Genomic DNA, 20,680 nt, shown 5'->3' with positions numbered 1-20,680 from the left:
TCATACTTGTCCTTATTATCTCCTTGCTATTCCTAGGTTAAACTCTATCTAAACCCTCAATTACAGACCCCAGTTGGAAAATTTAAAACTACATAAATACATCAGTAAATATCTTGTTTACCTGTGCAGTTACCTGCATGAAGCTGCTCACACTAAGATGGCATCTACTGCTGTTTCTGCTGACTCTGATGGCTGACTGAAAACTTATATGAGTTGCTGTCAGCATTTATTTATCAGTGTAGAAGATCCCAACTGCTAACAGGTTGCTTCTCAGGCTTTGTGATGCCTGGACCGCAGGATAGGGTTTGACTCATGTGGGCCCTTAAAGGCCGAAACTTACACGCAAGTTTCTGTAGAGAAGCTGCATTTGGCTAATTTTTCCCTGGAATTATGATTCTTACAGTCTTTCCCCAGAATATTATTTGTGAAAACCCTCAGCAATTAGACAACTGCTATCTTTTACTAGTGCTTTACAGAGAAAAAGAAGTGAGCTGGCTGCCAAAATAAATATTTCAGGTTTTCTACATGAATATCTAAACAGTTTATCGGAACAATGTAATGTTTTCAGATATCAACTGGTAAACTGGTGGATAGTGGTCTTGCATGAATTGTTGGTAAAAACCTTAATTTTTTTGTACAATTGCAATACTACAGTATAAAAATATTCTGTTACCGGTATACGTCCTGCATTCAAAATCTTGCTCACGTAAAAGTACTGAAGTATTGAGTTTATATTATCAAAATATACTTAAAGTACCAAAAGTAAAAGTATTTATATCTACTATTATCACTGGATCATACTTATTGTTGCATTTATGTGTAAATCACTTTTACTTTGTATACTGCTGGGTAACCTATGATAATAATGTAACATTTTTGTAATAATCTATATCTGCAAAGTAGCTAAAGCTATCAACTAAATGTATTGGAGTAAAATGTGCAATATTTGCCTCTGAAAGTGGAGTAGGATTATAAAGTAACACAAAATGGAGATACTCAAGTAAAGTACAGTTTTTGAGTGAATGTACTTAGTTACCCAACACCAACAGTAGACATGATGTCTCATACTGTAACTTTTAATTTGCAACTTACTTTAATTTGTATTTCTTTACACACACCAGTCATAACAAACCCTTACACAAAGTTGAGATATGTACTCAACACTTATTATTACACGCTTTATGAGCCAACTTTTTCATTTTTATGCTACTTTACACTTCTACTCCACTACATTTCAGAGGGAAATATGAATTAATATTAAATAAAATACTACATGTATTTGGCACTTAGACTCGCTAGTTACTTTTTACATAAAAAAACATGATATGCCTATAATTAATATAATACAGTACTATACTACTTATGTACCTAGTAGTGTACTTGGTACCACATTGATAAACATTAAAATGCTCTATTCGTAGCCTACTAAAAACTATATAATCTAATATTCTATAATAATATAGGCTAACACCGTGAAAGGACAATCTGCATAATTAGTAGCCTGCTTTTACTTTTGACACTTTAAGTACATTTAGCTGATGACACTTCTATACTTTTACTTAAGTAACACATACAGGACGTGTAATGGAGTATTTTTGTTTCTAGCCTATTTTTACTTTTACTTACAATAAGGACCTAAGTAGGCTACTTCGTCCACCACTGGTGTGTGATGGCGTAGAGTAATTGCTGGGCTAATGATTCAGACTTAACCAATCACTGCGTGGGAAAACGCCCGGGAAATAAAAACTAAACTTTGGCACCATCTTTTCATCATGTTGTACAGCTTGGTCCATCTGAGTGATTGTTCAAGTGTGTGTGTGTGTGTGTGTGTGTGTGTGTGTGTGTGTGTGTGTAAGAATAACGCCCCTCGACGCGGAGCAGCGAACTGAAAGTGCGTCCCTCAAGTCATTTCCAACCCAGGATCTGAAGTGACAACATCCCATGCTCGGAGTTCACAGACTGCAACGTATTTTCTCTCTGTGGATCTACTCAAGGATGAACTGAAAGTCGTTGTGTGTTGTTGCTTTTTTTTATCTCACGGGGAGGAAGACACAATATCGGATCTATGAAAAAACCCACGTGGATTTGTACAACCATTTTAAACCAGAAGGAATGCATATTTTCTTTGTGAAACTAACTTTCTTGTTGTCGCTGATAGCACTAACACGAGGTGAGTGGCGGTGGTGTGGGGAGGTGGGGGCGATTCTCTCCTACTAGTTTTCTGCCTCAATAAGACAAGAAAATGTAGTTTTACATTTATTTACTCCTTAAATCTCAGATTAAGTTTGCGTTTAACTTGTTGCATTCACTGGTTTGTAAACAGATGGATCGCGACTCTGTCATGCTGAAAGTTTCCGGAGCTAACTACGATTTAAATTGATTAAGTTAGCTTATATGTCTCACGCACCTGTTGGCATGATCCTAAACAGGACTTTTCCCCAGCCAGCTGCTTTCCTGCCTTGCAAACTGGATCAATATATATTTTAAAACAAACAAAACACTCAACTTTTTCTCACTAGTATGTAAACGCATGCCTTTGCAGTTTAGAGTCAGAGCAGTGGGTTTGTTTTTGTGTGTGTGTTATTTTTTTGTTTTTTTTTTACATTTTATATAGCCTTTATAGACTATTTCAAGGCTGTGTTACTCCCCAAATGGCACGTTATTTTTGGGACAGCTGCAGAGAGGTGCATGCATCTGCCAAACCAGTGTCAAGGGACTGTTCACCACCAAAAACTGCCCTTTGAGGTGGCAAGAGTCACACCTAGACTTCACATTTATGGAGTAATACCTGTGCTATTCTCCTGAGGAAAACAAATATTTGCTATATCACCTGGAAGATTGTTATATTGTAATAACTGCCAGAAAGAAATAACTCCAGACTTGCATAAAAGTTCTTAGATGTTTTCTGCAAAGTGCAGGTGTATTAAAACTTTCCATTTGCAGGTCTAACATGCTCCATGCCCACGGAGTCGTGTTTGAATGGCGGGAGGTGTGAAGCAACTCCAGGCGGCAATGGAGAGTGCAAGTAAGTTTTAACGCCTGTGTTTCTCTGTTCAACAAATAAATAGTGTGGAATACCTGCAGAGATTTGTGAGAAATGTGTGGTTGTGGAGTTTGAGATGACTCAGATTTTTGGTTGACATGTGAGGACTGTAGAGGCTCAAGCGCTCACACCAGTATTGCTATTTCTGGGAGGCAAATGGTCAGAGAGCTCAGAGAGAAATGAGTGGACATTGATGAGGACAGGGGTCACTGTGAGAAAGTGTGTGTGTGTGTGTGTGTGTGTGTGTGTGTGTGTGTGTTTTGCCGCCACCACAGTCTTCCCTCTGCAGCCAAACTCGCGCAGCCCTAAATCTTGCTTTTCTTTTCTTTCACGAAGCGACAGCTGGGGTTGCCAGAAGCTCGGTGACCATTGTTCTCTGCTGCGATTAATTCTGTGTGACTAATCTGGGTGAGGCTTCCCAGTGAGACCCTCAGACCCTGTCCTTCTACCACCCCCTCCTCTCTCCTGGGATTTTGTCCCCTCCTCAATGGCCCTCAGTGCTCTCGCTCTCATTCCCCTGGACAGATGGCATAGGGTAGATGTTTTTTAACCCGCTAAAAAATCAAGACAAATTCTGCCTTTGGTCTTCTGAGTTTTGTATTTGGAGATTATTTCCAGTCCACATATAAACCAATAAGCCTCAGCTCTGCCCAGAACTCTTATTATTATTATTATTTTTTTTTTTTACAACAATAGCCTACTTTGCTCTTGGCTCTATTTCCATCCTGGCATGAGCAGCACCAGCCAGTGTCATCTTACTTGGTGACCGGGTGAATGACCGGGTCACAGCTTCAAGACTGCAAGACGCAGGCAGCCATCTTGCCCGCCACATCTTAATTGGGTCTAGTTGTGTTATTCATCTCTCAGTCACACACTCCCCCACCTTCCCCACCTCCTCATTGGGCCACAAAACAATCATTATGTCGCTGCACTGTCCCCCTTCTCAGACTTCTCCAATTAAACATGGAGTTGGACGTCCTTTCAGTTTTGAAAAGGTTTGAGCGCGCACACAAGGCTCAGTTTGTGACATTGTTTGCGTGTGTATGTTTAATACATTGCTCTCTTATCGTGTTTGTTGCCACTGTGCCACCAGAGGGCTGGGGAAAAGTTTAGGTTCATCAGATTTGGCCAGCAAAATGCTTATAATAATATAAGTTAGGTGCCAGCTTTGCACATATGAAGATTTGCTGCTTTTCTTGGTCATATATTATTGTAAATTGAATATTGTTGGGTTGTGGACTGAACCAAAAAAGACATCTGAACTCTGAAGACACCACTTTGGGAAGTTGTGATGGGTATTTTTTCACCATTTTATAGACTAGGCGATTAATTGATTAGTCAAAATAATAATCAGCAGATGAATTGATTATAAAAATCCAGAATGGATAGTTTTCATGATTTTAGGCTGTGTGTTTAGTTGTGTTTAGTTGTTCCTTGTGTACTTTTCCCTGCTGGAGTTACTGTATAATAACTTCAAGTTAATCCACCCGACAAGCATTGTCATCTTTGTGCACTAGCCCAAACCTGACAAACCCGAAATAAAACTTTTCTTAATCTCCCTGGGTTACGAGTCTGGTCTAATCTGAAAGGTAACTCTTCAGAGTTTACTTTCAAAAAGTCAAAATACTAAAGTACTATACTGATTTAAGTTTACAGAGACAATAACATGGTGATGATTTAGTGTTTCTTTCCCTTTTCTACTCGATTAATTTTAGTTTCTGTTTTGTTTGCATTCCTATAACAAAATGTTGTTGTAGTGAAATAAGATTCTTAAATTATTTATTTTTCTTTCAAACAATGTATTGTCAGTTCTTAGTGAGGATTCAACCAGCTGCTGTTTTTGTTTGTTATGTGTGGAAATTATATTTGTTCTTCAATTTGAAACTGATAATGTTAACAATGTCTCATTAAAGCGACAGAGGTCAGCATGTGAGTTCTAGTTTGTCAGAGGAAGCTAAGTGCTTACTGTTACATGACTGAGTGGTAATTCAGCTGTGAAGTATTGCAGTTTTATAAACCTGGGTAAGTGTTGAGAGACAGCTTGAAAGAAGAATGGTCAAAATTAAATGCAGCAGACGTGTGATATGCAGAATTTCAGTTCATATTAGTCAAGCTAAACATATTGCTGGTAGGATCCAACATAATGCAAGCAATAGCATCTTTCCTTAGACCCTCCCTGGTAAAGGCCTAAGACTTTCCAGACTCCATACCCCCAGTTTGACATCTCAACCCCAAGCCAAGATAACCCTGATGACACCCCCAGGATTATTTGGTCAAAACCATAGAAAACATTATACAACTGTTTCCACAGGCTAAACTTTGCTAACATCACTCCTTTTACATGAACGTACTGCTAGCATTCTCCAAGATTGATGACTTCCATAGCGAGGGCATTGACGCAGCACAGCTGGCAGTATCAGGAACAGTCAAGAAATAATTACACCCAGGTGGATCCTGTTTAAAGCTTGTGTTAAAGCAATGTGTTCTTATTGCAGTAACTTAACAAAGAAAGGTGTTAAAGGTCAGACAGTTACAAGTGTATCATTTCACTAATGCAGCAAAGGGTTATTTGATATATTTTGAATCTGTTAACTGTGATATCCTGCTTTGGCCTGGTGAAGGATAAACAAAATTTTAGTGTTTCCTAATGAAAGGATGCAGAGAGATTCTTTTTCCTGAGCCTCACTTCATTCTTGACAAAATTACGGTTTTGGTTTCCCTTCAATCAAAAAGCTGCCGCTCTTGAACTCAAGTGTTATGTCGAGGTCAAGTAAGTGGCATTGGATGCTTCAGTTTTATATAGTCTGAGAGAGATGCCTCCTTGACATGCCATACCATAAATACCATCTCTTCCTCATATCTGGTCTGCATGGCCCAGTGAGATTCTGACTGAAGTTTATCTCCAAAGAGCTTCGAGGAGGCCTCTCATTTACTGTAGAGGCTTGGCAGCAGGAGGGAGCAGTGACAGAGCCGAGCCAATCCAGACCAGGAAAAATAACTCCCAGATTCCAGTGGCACAATAGCCAGAATCAAAGCAGCTCGCAGCAGAGCTTCTCTCTGCTCCGAGAGATGAGAGATGTCGGGGGGCTGCAGAGAGATCACATACCTTCATCATCAGTTAGACCGCGTGATGAAATGATACAGCAGATTTCTGACAGCTTGTTGATTGCAGGGAGTCACGTGATGAGGACTTTGAGGTTTTAGGTTCTTGTTGTAGATAAAGGACTAAACTTTGTATAGAGGCCAGACTGGAAGAATTCAAGCATACAACAGAAATTCTTCTAGTTTGTCAATAGAGACAAATAATTTGGTAGTTGTCCTGATGGCTTGCACTTTAGGTAATCATTCAGTTAAGTTGTACCGGGGCTTTACTAAAGTATTGATTGGCAAAAAGCTGCTTTTATATTAGTGCCAACAGGATCCTTGAGCTCAATTACAGACACAATAATACTATTATATACCCTGTAAAGGATATTTATACCGTAGTTTGAGTAATAAAAATGTTTTATTGCAAAATACGTTTTTCATTTAACAAAACAATCAAAACTTATCTATGCAACAGTATTTACCGTTTGTCTAAACATAAGAAGCTACTCAGGAACTAGTAAAATACGCTCTAAAATGAGTTGAAGTTGATTTTCTTATTAGGCCCTGGAAATAGCCGATTGATAAGTAAACAACAGAGAGTCTGGCCACGGATTCATCACTAACATGTTCTTCACGGCTTTAAATACTTTTTGCTAAAAATACATATTGTCCGATATTTCAAAATGTACGAAGGGTTCGATACTCATCACTACTGTCAAAATATCTGTGCTTACCAACTTTCCATCACCTCCCACTCTTTCCATGAGTGCTTTATTTGGTACTTTTGTATAGCCGATTGCAAATGATAACAGTTATCATTGTCATTGACTAAAATGTGTCTTTTTTGTTGACATGCGTATAGAATAATGACATGAGTGATGTGTTGAAATGTTTGAACGTGCATAACATTTTGGGGGATTTCAATGTGGGTGGCAAAAATTGAAACGTGAGAACTTTAATCAGGATTTTCAGATTTTTCTGTTATTGCACTAGATAACAGAGTCTTTAATTCTGTGCTGGTATGTGCAGTGACTGCTACAGTATACATCCACTTTAAAGAAAGTGAGCCCTTGTCTCTCCAGTTCTGGGGATTCTTTAATGGCACCTCTGTTTGCTCCAGTTTGACGAGTCTATTTTAACCTCCCCTCCACACACTACACTCCCCACCCTCTACCCATCCATTCAGAGTCAGGAAACAGCCTCAGAGTGGCCAGAGGGAAGAAAAGGTGCCTTATCTGATCATATCATCACACAACGAGAAACATAGCGTAAGGCTTTTATATGGCCGCTGCCACTGGTGTTGGGTTCCCTTTGGCAAGAGCCTGGCTGGTGAGAGGGCTGATTGTCAAGAGTGTTCTGGCTGAATGAAGTGGTTTGGTGGTGGGGAACCTCAGCGCAGAGGATTAATGATATTTGAGCCTTCCTAGTTGGCATATGCCAAGACAAATCACATAAACTTTGATCGCAGGCTGATTGGGCTGACAGTCATTGTATGTGTGTGTGTGTGTGTGTGTGTGTGTGAGAGACAAAGACACTGGGCATACTCCAAACCACACTTCCTCATTTCTTTCTTTCTCTTTGAGCCAGACCACCTGTCTGTGGGTTATAGTATAACAACTATGCAGGACGTGCACTCATATACAGCAGCATGCTCCATAATACCCATGATTACTTGTGGTTTTGCCCATTCAGCTCCACACAGGAGCAGATCAACTTTGTCTGCCAGGTGTGCTTTTAGCTTTCAGTCACTCTCACTGCCTGATACACCCTCACTCACAGGATATTTAGGATAATGCAGCGTGATGCCTTTGTAGTGAAACAGAGCACTATGTTCAGTTAAGCAGCAATGTAGATTGTAAGGCTGATACCATTCACAGTGTCTGTTAAACAGGGGAAAGAATGGCATTTATCCAGTCCAGTCCACACATGACAAGTCGCAGTGGTTGAGCCAGGATTGTCTGGGAGGGGTCAAATAGACCCCTTAGTACTTTTCTAGGGGCTCACTGAAAACTGTGAGTGCTAGAACTTATTGTTTTAGACATATACTGCATCTAGTATTGTTTTGATTACATTAAAGTACAGTTTTTCAAACTGTGAGGCAAAGATACTGTGTGAGGTGCATTTGAATTGTACTCCTCTGAGCCATAAGTCAAACCTGACACACTGACACAATACACATATCTATAGATTAGATAGTGGAGGTTATCCTTGATGTTATGAGTTATTGTAGAAGAAAATGACACTTCTTATAACTCTAGAACTTGCCAGAGTTTCAAAGTAATGCAGTTATAGTTGTCTGTACATCCATGGGTCCCTTGCAAAAAGAAACTGATAATAGCTGATTCTGCAAACTTTTAATGGTGCCAATTTCCTAAATAAATATAGGTAAAAAAAACAAACAGTGGGGCTATTTGGGGGTGCACAGTTGTTTCAGTTGAGACTAGGGAGTAGCATGTCATTCCCTAAAAGCATCATTGGTCAAGCGAAAAGCCAGTGGTTTGCGAGGCACATTTACCAGTTGAACAGTTGGAGTTTGGTTAACTCACAAAATAAACATATATATATATAGCATATATATAGCATATATATATATAGCATATATATAGCATATATATATAGCATATACATTCTAAAATATTAAATCCCTGCCATACCTTGAAGTCGCTCTGTACAGTAACAACCTTAGTGTCCGGTTGCTCTGTCAGCTACACCTTCAGACACCCGAAAAGCTTTTAAGTGGTTCCCAGCCTCGTTAAGTAGGCAGTGGCAGAGGTCATTAGAGCTACTATGACTCTTAAGACATGCACGCACACACACACACACACACACTGACTGGTTGGTCCCTTGGAGAGCTGGCTCTTTCCCATGGGCTCTGTCCATAATACTTCCAAATAAACAGGGTCTCTAATAAAGGCTGCCAGATGTGGGCTGTCCAGGTCAGCTCTCCTGTACGATTAGAGAGGAAGGAATAGAAGGATGGATGTAAGGAGAGGGAACGAGGGGCAGCGTTTCTCCCTGTAATTACTGAAGCCAGTGGGGATTTGGTGGTAACTTTGGTTTCAGTTCCACAACAAACAACAACCCAGTTTTTTGTGCCAGCTTGGGTTTCAGTAGAACAGCTATTTTTGTTTCTCTCGACTCAATTTGTTTGATTGATGCTAAATATAAGTGTGCATTTTAGTGTAGATTTTTCCTATCATTGGTGGCGGAGTTGTCACTGTGGTTAGCCACTATATATGCTGCTAAAACACAAGAGAGGGCAAAACAGCAGAGGGAAGTGTGGAGGGGAGGAAAGGAGATGAGAGAGGCCCCCCTCAGATGGTGCTTTTAAAACAGATCAGCAAAGACTAAAGGGGACTTAGCCCAGGCACAGAACCAAACAGCCAGGAAATGAGAACTGGCGGTGGTGAGACCGGAGAGGTGAGGGGAGGGGGGCCAGAGGTACAAACCGTACAAACATGCTCCATTAACACAGTTTGACTCCTGACTGAAAGGTCTTCATTACTAAAGGATATACCTGAGAGATTTTATTTTAAAGCATAGCTCTGGTTTATTACAACTTGCTTATTTACATCGTTTTGGTCATCCTCTTTGGGGAGCTTGGCTTCAGTGCTAAAACGAAGTCTGAGAAGCAAAAGCAAGAGTATTACCAAAACCGTCTGTGGTATAAATCCATTACCCTTTATTGTCTGACTTTGTAGCAGGGATGCAGCTAATTGTTATTTTCATTATACTGTAGATTAACATGCAGATTATTTTCTCCAATAACTGATTCACTGTTTTGTCTGTAAAATGTCTGCAAATAGTGAAATATGGCCATCAGAATTTCCTAAAGCTCAAGATGACGTCTTCAAATAACTTTGTCCGACAACTTTAACAAGCCAAAAGATATCGTATCTACAATTATCTAAAGCACAAAAAAGCAGCATATTCTCAGAAGGTTCAGTCAGATTTGCAGGATAAATGTTCTGTTGATAACAATTCTAGTTTCAGCTCTACTTCGTTGTTGAACTTTGACCTGCCAAACAGCAAAGTCTTTTAATGTATCTGTATAATGCAGGATTTCTGACATTTCGCGTGTGTTTACTTTCAGTTTTATCTCCAAATAAAGGGGTTTAGAGATAATCTGGTTACTGCTGGCTTGTCCACAGCTCGTCTGGTCGTCTGATCGTTTGTGTTTGTTGTCATATCAGACGTTACTCTGTTCCCAGGCCTCAGCAATTACTTTGGCGGGTACAAGGTATTATTATAAACAACAAATCTATTAAAATATCAACTAAGTTGTAATAAATCAGATTTTTTTATTTACTAAACAACAAGTTATCTTCTCTTATTTTTTACTCAAATCTATAAAAAAAAAAAAAAAACATTATCTGAAAATAATCCTAATTATTAGGCCGTTTACAGAAATGGAACCAGACGCTGATTCTGTCTCCCACAAAGCTTTACATGGCAAAATAATTGAATAAATGCACAACCTAATTCACTAAGCTCCTTAAAATGGATATAGGTTTGGACCTGTACAGCTGCCAGAATCTGTGTACTCATTCAAGGTTTTTATATGTATACAGCGAACATGTGTAGCCTACATATTACATTCAAAGCCTCTGTCCCCATCTGTATGTGACCTCAGAAAGATAGCAGATGGCAGATTGGCCCGACACTGAGGAAAACCCCTTTAGAGTGACGCCTGGCCAAGGGTCAGATGTCACCACAACATCTGCTGCAGGCTCGAGCCACCGCCCGACCCTGTTATGCATCCCATCAGTGTCGCAGACCTGTTGCCAGGGGCTACTGCGGCAGCAATAGAAGAAGTGAGCGCAGAGGAGAACAATAAGGGCTACTGGGCAGGGATGACAGAAAAGTTAATAACAGTATCGGCCTTACCTCAGATAATTCCACTGCTGTCCTACAGTTAAACGATACCTCCCAAACACCTGATATTTGCTCAGCTTCTGATTTGTGCCTCTCTTTTCATGTCTTCTTTATTTACCCTTCCAGCAGCCCAGTTTACCTGCTGCTGTTGAGATTATCCCACTCGCCAGGCCAGCACATTTCTCTTGTTGAAGCAGCTGCTTTGCTGTGTTTGTTTTGAATACAGCCAAGACTCCATAAAAGAGTTGTTGAATATCTTTTGTTTTACCCCCCTGTTTTATTCGTTTGTGCTCTCATTGAGGCAGTTAAGCTTGATGCCTGTAAAAGCTGTTTTGTGCTGAGCGTGTATTTGGCTGGGTCCAGCTAACTTAAAGAGCAAACTGTTACTATTCTTTGCCTAGCGTGTGCTACTGTTGACTTACTGTTTGCACTTCAGCCAGGGTATGTTTAGATAGTAAGGTTTAGAGGTAAGGGTGCGGGGGCTCTGTTTGTCTTTTAGACCTCGGTGTGAAACGCTGGGCTGATTTGCGAGAGCAGAAACCCGGTTTCAAAGTTTTTTCGAGGGACCATAAAGTGAGGTTTCCACCGAGCCTCGGGTTAAGAATCAGGACAGGAGTTTCTTTAGAGTAAACACCAAATTTCCTTCTGAACTGGCAACCCCTTTCTGTTTTTCTCTCTTCGAAAACACAACCAAACCAGTTCCAATTTCCTTTCTTTCAGACTCCTTTGTTTGTCCCTCTTGCTTGTGTGTGTTTTGGATTTTAAGCTTTTGTTGTGCCTTACGTTTTCCCTGAAACATCGCAGACCACTAAAATGTAAGTGCAGAGCAGCCTGGAGTAACTTGCTAGGAAGTTTTGGGAGAGTGAGCAGTAGCCAGTTGAGATCCTAATGTGTCTTACAAATGAAAAGAAAAGGGGGTGTAGGAGAAGGAGGGGTGAGAGGGTTTGGAGGGAGAGAAGGTGCACTGAGGGAGTGAGAGGATGCCATTAACCATACAGCTTTCAACAGAGGACGTGAAACCAATAATGAGAAAAAGAGGGAAAAATTCAGGGATGAGCGATATATAATAAATGAAGGTTCAGAGAAAGATTTTCTTTGTAAACAGAGAAGGAGAAAGAGGAGGGGAAGAAGAGGAAAGAGGAGGTGTACGACTGAATACGCCTCGGCCTGTGGTCAACTCTGAATGGGGAGGAAAAACAATGGGCCCACTCATCCTTCGCTCTCTCTCCCTCTCTTTTCTCCTCCTCTCTCACTCTTCATTTCTCTGCTAAGTAGAGGGGGACGTTCAGAAACCAACACTGTAAAAAATGTCCAACTCAAGATTTCCTTTAGTAGTGGCGAGTCTAAAGTAAATATCTGACAATATTTTCAATAACAGCCACACTCGTTTTTATTAATTGATTTTATATCATTGTTAATTATTCATTAATAGATAGAACCGCCTTTCTGCCATGAGCAATTCTCAAAATAACAAATTTAGACCAATTCCTAAGCTATTAAGCTTATTTTTTGCAGCGCATGGCCCCTGTCTCTGTCTAGGCTTGACGACAGTAGTAGGATGGGGTGCCATGGAGAGGAAGGAGGCAGAGTGGTGGGATAGGGGATGTAAGAGGCGAGGGGGAGGAGGGGGTGAATAGCCGGGGCAGCAGCTGCTGTCTCCTCATTAACATGCGCACCTGCTCCCTGCGGCCTTTTTCCAGCGAGCTCGTGTGGCGCCTCACGACCTCAGCACCCACCACCGCTGGGACTTAGCTAGACTGGCCTTCTAGCAGCCAGATCTGCTGCCTCTCTCCGCTGACCCCCTCCCTGAACTACACACACAGGACTGGATAAGGATGCTCAGAAAAGAAGAGGAAAAATTTCCAGCTACACCACCAAGTTTTGATGTAAAGATCAGATGAAATCATAAAGTGGAACTAAAACAGAGATCATGTCTGATGCACTTTGTAACTATTCTTTGAAGAAGTACTATTTAAGATTAATCCTATTTGGTAAAATTCTGGTGTAATTTTTAAGTGTTCAGCATGATACAATCATATTAGTAAAATATTGTGTTCGTATTTTTATTATTGAGGTTCCCTTTTATTGGTTTTTATTCTATTTTTTGTAAGATGTTTTCTTACAAAAGATTAAATGGTCACACCTCTGCTTACATTACAGAACTCCCCATATTACACCGTGCAAGAACTCAGATCATCAAGACTTATGTGTGTCCTGAGATTTTGTTTTTCTCTTGTGTTTGCTGTAAAGTACTTTGGCTCAACTATGTTGAATTTCATAGTAGACATCATCTCTTTAAATCAGGATTGTATGCAAAGACAAAATGTGACAGTTTTGAGGGACATGAAAACTGGATTCTTAACTTTCTGGTACATTTGTGACTGGTTGGTTTGCCTTTCAGACACGTAATCAAAGTATGTTGATTAAAAGGCCTACTGTATCTATGTTACTATTGTTAGTGATTTTTGGAAGATTTTTTCCTTGTGTGAATCAAGGGTCTCATGATACAGGGTGTCATATCAAGGTATCATGCATGTGTGTATGTATGTAACACAGTTCTCTGTGATGATGTGGGCAGAACAGTCTCTGTTTCCCCCGTCGCTTGTCAGACTGAGTACCATTTCGTACAGACCGGACCTTAGCCAGGAGCAGCCTTAAGTCCTACCCCGGCTCTCTTTCCTCTCCTCTGGGTCAGATTGTAAAGCCCTTTGAGGCAAAGTATTGATTCTGGGCTGTATAATTACTTTACTAATTACTTAGTAATTGGTAATTGTGAGATTTTTTAATTTGCATAGAACTGATTTGACTTTCGGCTTCTAACACCTCTGCTTGTTTGACCTTAATGCTACAATGATCCCAGGCTAAATGACACTTCAAGGTAGCACTCTGCTCTCTACGTGGTGAGATGCCACCACTCACTACTACTGTTTATGCAGCGGGCAGCCTAGCATGTGATGTTTTCTTTTCCTTACCACAGTCCTAAGGCTGCCTAATCCCCTGAGAGGGAGACTCTGTCTAAACACACGCCTGTCCCTACAGAGGGGCCACAGCTCGGTCCCCGTTTATACACACACACACACACATACACACTGGACCCCCTGGGAATGTTTGGGGACATGGTCCTGCCAGCCCCTCAGGGCTAACAGACTTGCTGGCTCTGGTCAGGTATTTGAGAGTGACAGCCGGTTTTAATGTTGTGGGAAGACTGCTTTGATGTCTGCAGGATGTTTTATGCACAATTTTTTTATGCATGAGTGTAAAACACAACAATGTTCCATGAGTACTGTTGTTTGTCAAGTTTGTGCCAAAGAAAACAAGACTCAGACAAAAGATTTGCACACTGTGTTAATAGAAAAAATTGTAATTGTCCTTTGGGCAGGAATTCACTTCGCAGAAATCTTTTATGTTTCTTGACAGAGGTTGTGTGTCTTCCGTTTCATCCTCTTCCCATCCGTTGTCTTCCCATCCGTTATCCGTTGTCTGATGCTGGAGAAAATCCTCTCTGGGGAGGGAAGAATAACGAGCATTGAGGTGGTGGCACGGTGCTTTGAAGTTCCCATAATGTTGGCTTGCAGCTCAAACACTGTAGCATAGATGCTGCCTTGTCCTCAGGATGAATGAGTGCTGACAAAGGGGTCAAAGCGGGCACATTTCAGCCCTGAGAGCTGCTGAAGGGTGCCCTGATGGCGGCTTTTCTTGTGTCTCAACTTTTGGAAAGGATGGATTAGGAACAGGAATTCCAAATACGGCAGATTTTTTTTGTTCTGGTCTGCAGTGCGATTGAGTAGTTGCTTTGTTTTTGTAATGACCAAGCCTCCCTGGCCACCCAGCGTTGTTGACAACTGTATTGAATCTCTGGCGGTGATGAATATGAGAATGTGGCGGCAGGGAGGGTCTAATATAGCAGGTCTGAGGTGGTTGGTTTTGGTGTCGGAAAGAGATACAAAAAGGACCTCAATACATTTTGTTATAGCATGAAAAAATTTTTGTTTTTGCACTGTCATACCATCAGATTGAACACAGTTGTTAGCAGGAACATTTCAGCTCTAGTCTCAAAGCTGCACAGTTTCACTTGACTGACCATCAGCTACAGTATTGTGTGTGAAAATGCATGCAATGTCCTGTGCATAATCTTCACGCGTAATCTTCCCGTGTGTGTGTGTGTGTGTAAAAGACTGCTGTCTAGGTATGAGTGTGTACATGCTCTGTGTGTGTGGCCCCTTTGTTGAGCCGTGCGTATCCTCAGGGGACACCCTTGAACTCCTCTCATTGTAATTGTAAATGTGTGAATGTGTCCCTGTGATCTGCAGCAGCTCTCTCTCTCTCTCTCTTTTTCTCTCTCTCTCTCTCTCTCTCTCTCTTTCTTTTTCTCTCTCTCTCTCTCTCTCTCTCTCTCTCTCTCTGGGAACTTGTTCACCGGGATCTGAGCGGCGTTTATGACTCAAGACAAAACCTGTGAGAAACATCACTGGAGTTTCTGCCCCTCCTTCCTCTGCTTTACAGCCTGAAACACATTGTTCACTGGGGGTGACGGTAGAAAAATGAATGTCTGGTTTAAAACGTGGCTGTCTCTCATGGCTGTGGTGCTGAGTTGTAAAAACAGCAGGAGAGGACCATCTTTTGAGAGAAATGGATAATTAGTCCTATTGGTAAATACTTTTACCCAAGCAGCTGATTTAGACTTAGTAGCACACAAAGGGAGAATACTTGCTGGTCTGAGGTGTTGTCTTATCCTTGTGAACTCCTCAATCAGGGCTGAGCTGAAAAAAGATTGGATGGATGAAAATAGTTTTTGGGAATTCCCTTTGACAAATTCCACTCTTTGTAATGGTAATTTTGAATATGAAAAATGAAGGACGGACATTAATTTGTTGAGCAATATATCTTGTAGATAGAAGGTTTTTATTCAATCATTAGTAAATTGTTCAAATTCATGATGTTTTTTTTAACAATCATTTGTTTCATAATTAATAACTTAAAGGGAAAGTTAGATTTTGGGAGAATTTTAATACTTTTCCTACCTACCCAGAAGCAGGCTGGACAATAAATTGAGTCAAATTACCGACCATATGATTCGCTTTCTGATCTAAATTAATTCTCATTGCAGTTGATATCTAAACATACGTTCAAGTAGTCAGTTCAAAATCCAGAATATCATATATGTCATATTCATATTTAATTAACCTAGACAAGCCCAAAAAAAATAATATAGCATGTTGTATTGATGTATTTTTTAAAAAATGCTTCTTTTAGTTATCAAGATAAATATGACAATTTGTCATGATATGAATTTTGGATCATATCATTTATGAGTCAAATTTAAAAATACCTTATTTTTGTCTTTGTGTACATTTTAAAGGTGTGTTAAATGGTGAGCTGAGGTTATTTTAACTCACTATACTGATGTACACAATCGACTGTGCAGCGTTAAGTAAGTGGGTCAGAGGTTTAATGCAATGCAATGCAATGCAATAAAATATGCAATTAACAGCATGTATATACTATTGAGATGATCCGTACTTGAACTCATGAACCAAAGAATTGAGCACAACATTCAGCACACTTGGTTTGGTAGAAAGATAAATTTATCTTCCTCATAGATGCAACCTTCTCATTCCTTACCTGTCAGTAGCTGCAAAAAATATTACTGACCTCTCTACCTGTGTTTTCCCAGGTGCCGGGATGGATACGTAGGAAGCAAGTGCCAGTTTCGTGACCCGTGCACCACCTCGCCATGCATGAACGGTGGCACGTGTCGTGCCGTGTCCAAGGGGAGCACGATGGACTTTAGCTGCACCTGCAGACTAGGCTACACCGACCGCCGCTGCCTTACACCCATCAACAATGTGTGTATCAGCTCACCGTGTCGCAATGGAGGCACCTGCGAGCTTGAAAGTCTTGAGACCTTCAAGTGCCACTGCCCGCCTGGATGGTCAGGTAACACACAGCAGTATTATGACAATCGAGCAGTGGTTTCTAACTTGGGAGTTGGTCATAAGACATATCTGAGGTGTCGCAACAGAATATTATTCTGCCTATAGTAGATCATCATTTCTCTTTGCTCTCAGGTAAACTGTGCCAACAAGCCGACCCCTGTGCCTCAAATCCATGTGCCAACGGTGGGCAGTGCTCCGCCATTGAGTCCCACTACATCTGTACCTGCACACCTTTCTTCTTTGGAAAGACCTGCAAACAGGACATCAATGAGTGTGATGTGAACCCGTCGCCCTGCAAGAATGGTGGGGCGTGCATCAATGACGTCGGTGGCTACAGATGCCAGTGCCCGCAGGAGTATACAGGCAAGCACTGTGAAAGCCGCTACCTTCCCTGCAACCCATCGCCCTGCTATAATGGAGGCACCTGCATCCAGAAGGGAGAGACCAGCTACGAATGCTCCTGTGTGCCAGGTAGCAACATCACACTAAACTCAGGGTTGAAGAGCTACATTACAGGAGGTTTAGAGTCTTTATTGATGTGATGATCTGCTGTTCCATCGTTTAAGGCCTGGTCACGCCAGCATTTAAATCCATGTGAATTTTACAAGTCAAATTCAACTTTGGTGAACTTTGACTCACAGCTTTGCTCTGTTGAGGGAATGGCGAGCAGGACAGTCCAAAATGGAGGAAGCTATTGTAGCTTATTAGCTTTGTGGCAGCAACCACTTTCAACCTCCTCTGTCAGAGTATGAAATGCTCCACAAAAGAGGAATGGTTTGCAGTTGCTGGTTAAGCGATGATGTCATTTAAGGCAGGGCTGTTCCTGCTTATGTTGTGTCCTCTGTGTGTTTGTGTGTGTGTGTGTGTGTGTGTGTGTGTGTGTGTTTGTGTGTGTACATGTGTGTGTGTTTCTACTTTGGTGTGTACAGTGTGTGAACAAGTCAGAGCAGGAAGGCATTGGGGCTTATCATAAGGAAATGGTCAAAGGACAACATCCTTTTCACATAGCAGATTGAAGCAAAGCTTGTCGGGACTATAGCCTATAGTCCTACCCACCACCTCATCGCCTCCACACAGACTACCTTTGCCTTGTTTTTGTCTGTTACCACTGAGGACAGAAATGTAATGCATTTGCGTGGCAACTTTCCATACCAACTGTGCAAGCTTACAAACATGGATGTAAACAATGCAGGTTTAAAAAATTCCTGCAAAAAAACAAACAAAAAAAGTTGTTCTCAGTAGGTTTCCATCCAATTGTTTTTACGTAAATGATCATCTTTTCTGATGGAAAGATACAGAGGAAGGTTGACAAAAAACATTTTTTACAAGTAAACTTTGGAGAACATTATGGTTCCTGTTTTTGCTTCTTGTCCTGTAGACAAAACAGTCATATCATGCTTCTGCTAAACATTAAATGCCTCCACTCCTGAACTCCACTCCCTGAAAAATAAAGAAAAAAGAGCTTTACTTTGGGCTGTACGTAATTTCAACATCCCCAATTCAAGTCCAGGTAAGGCCCCTTGTTGCATGTCATCTCCCTCCATATCACCATATTGGCTTATCAAACACCACAGCGTACAATTATGTAACAGAGTGGTCCTCTCGTACTCTCATATATATTCAAGTGAAGGTACAGTAGTTGAGGGCAACAAACACTGATTCCCATTTTATTTTGCAGAAATATCTGAAATTCACTTAAATCTTTTATTAGAAACTGATATCAGTCAGCTTTATTAGCTGTATGCCTTGAATGCAGAAGTAAACAAACAGTTATTTAGGAAACCTCTGAATGCTTTTCATAAAGATGACCAAAAAGAATTGATGACTTGTGCTGGTTTTGAATTTCACTTTATATTACCCAGCATGCCACATGTACAGTCCAGCGGTTGACTGTTGAGTAACTGTATAGCAGAGTGGATGTTATTACATGGCGAGGTTGCCACAAACCTCAAAAGGGTACAGCTGCCTTCTTTCTTGGGAGGAAAAAGACAGTTGACCACATTTAACTGCAGAGAAGTTTCACTCCCTTTGTTGTAAATGGGAGCTTGTTGTTTTCAAACCAGGAGAAACAAGTAACTGAAAATCTGAAGCCTCCACTAGCAGACATTACACATTAAAAGAAACAAATTCACAGTCTTTTACTTATATTTCTTTCATTGTTTCAGGTTTCACAGGGAAAAACTGTAACCATAACATTGATGACTGTCCAGGTCATGACTGCCAGAATGGAGGGACATGTGTAGATGGAGTCAACACCTACAACTGCCAGTGTAAACCAGAATTTACAGGTTTGTATAGTGATGTTCCAGTATAGCGTGTCATTGCTCTTTCTTAGTTAAGAAACTAAAGTTATTATCACTTGAGTTTTTTGGGATGCAAACCAATTTCACTTTAATCTTCTGAGCCCTTGTTCTCCCACAGGTCAGCTGTGCACAGAGGATGTTGATGAATGCCAGCTGATGCCCAACGCCTGCCAAAATGGCGGCACGTGTCACAACATCTACGGCAGCTACCAGTGTGTGTGTGTGAATGGCTGGTCTGGGGACGACTGCAGTGAAAACATAGATGACTGTGCCAGTGCTGCATGCCACCAAGGATCCACCTGTCATGACCGCGTAGCCTCTTTCTACTGCGAATGCCCCCATGGCCGCACAGGTATTTGCATATTTGCATGACAGGAAATGATTTTATTTTTAAAAAATACAACAATCGTAAAAGTTTAAATTCTATAGATAAGCTCTCTTTCACAAAATGGCATTTTATGGTGGGTGTAAACGAAATGGGAAGTAACAAATTAAAACTAAATTTAAATGTTTCAAACTCAACACCAGTGATTAAGTACTGAGAAAGTGACATTATTAATTGCTGATCTTTGGTTTCTCCTGTGGTTTTGATGTCCTTAGCTGCTCATGTTGGTAAACATGAGTGTGTTTTTTGCTGATGACGCTTTGAAGACACTAATGTGAAGCAGTCCATTACTTTGTTGCAGAGACGTCTTTTTAACCTTTTTTTCTCCTCCTCAAATAAAATTTAATCTTTATCAAAGTAAATACCTGTTGTCATGTGTGCTTATAGTAGTGCATCTGTTGAATACTAGATACTGCACTTTATCAACATCTCTTTCTGTTTAAGCCAGCCTACCTCAACCTATATGTGTCATGTGAAACAAAAAAACTTTGACTTGGAGTCATAAAAGTGACCATTATGTTGCATGGAATTGAGGTACTGAGGTTTTAGAAGATTTGCAGTTCATAAAATCTGCCTAGTAAAGTTCAACAGAGTACTCCACTGATTTAGCATTGCACTCCTATTCATTTTATTTGACTCATGATGGATAGTTTATAAAAAAAAGATCAAAGTTGATGCAGCAGAACCAGAGATATTATTCTACTAGAAGCAGCTAATGTAGCTTTGAGCTACGTGACATCACTTGAGGCAGTACTTGCACAGCTCCCTCTGGAGCTACAAAAGACTTTATGCAGCTTTTCGACATACGCAGTCATACTCCCCAAGACCAGTATCATAAAGTCCATATTCTGTACTGTGTTCCAGGACTGCTGTGCCAGCTGGATGATGCCTGCATCAGCAACCCTTGTCAGAAAGGCTCCAACTGTGACACCAACCCTGTCAATGGAAATCACTTCTGTACCTGCCCATCAGGATACATTGGAGCTTCCTGCGATCTGGATGTTGACGAGTGCTCACTTGGTAAAACTCACATTATTTGACCTGCAAACAA

The 20,680-nt window shown here is 40.8% G+C and overlaps 1 protein-coding gene across 2 annotated transcripts in view; it reads left to right on the top strand.

Moving 5' to 3' along the window:
- Positions 1-1,883: 1,883 nt before the first annotated feature.
- Positions 1,884-20,680, top strand: part of LOC123961028 (neurogenic locus notch homolog protein 1-like) — a 49,415-nt gene continuing 30,618 nt past the window's right edge. For both annotated transcript variants that reach the window (XM_046036125.1, XM_046036121.1), the window contains exons 1-7: positions 1,884-2,170; positions 2,944-3,025; positions 16,680-16,942; positions 17,074-17,412; positions 19,107-19,229; positions 19,363-19,596; positions 20,494-20,649. In XM_046036125.1, coding sequence (XP_045892081.1) covers positions 2,113-2,170; positions 2,944-3,025; positions 16,680-16,942; positions 17,074-17,412; positions 19,107-19,229; positions 19,363-19,596; positions 20,494-20,649 — 1,255 coding nt within the window. In that variant the 5' untranslated portion in view covers positions 1,884-2,112. The remainder of the gene's footprint in view (positions 2,171-2,943; positions 3,026-16,679; positions 16,943-17,073; positions 17,413-19,106; positions 19,230-19,362; positions 19,597-20,493; positions 20,650-20,680) is intronic.

The sequence above is a fragment of the Micropterus dolomieu genome, linkage group LG21 (genome assembly GCF_021292245.1).
Source record: "Micropterus dolomieu isolate WLL.071019.BEF.003 ecotype Adirondacks linkage group LG21, ASM2129224v1, whole genome shotgun sequence".
NCBI classification, from domain to species: domain Eukaryota; kingdom Metazoa; phylum Chordata; class Actinopteri; order Centrarchiformes; family Centrarchidae; genus Micropterus; species Micropterus dolomieu.
This window is presented reverse-complemented; position numbering and strand designations above follow the sequence as displayed.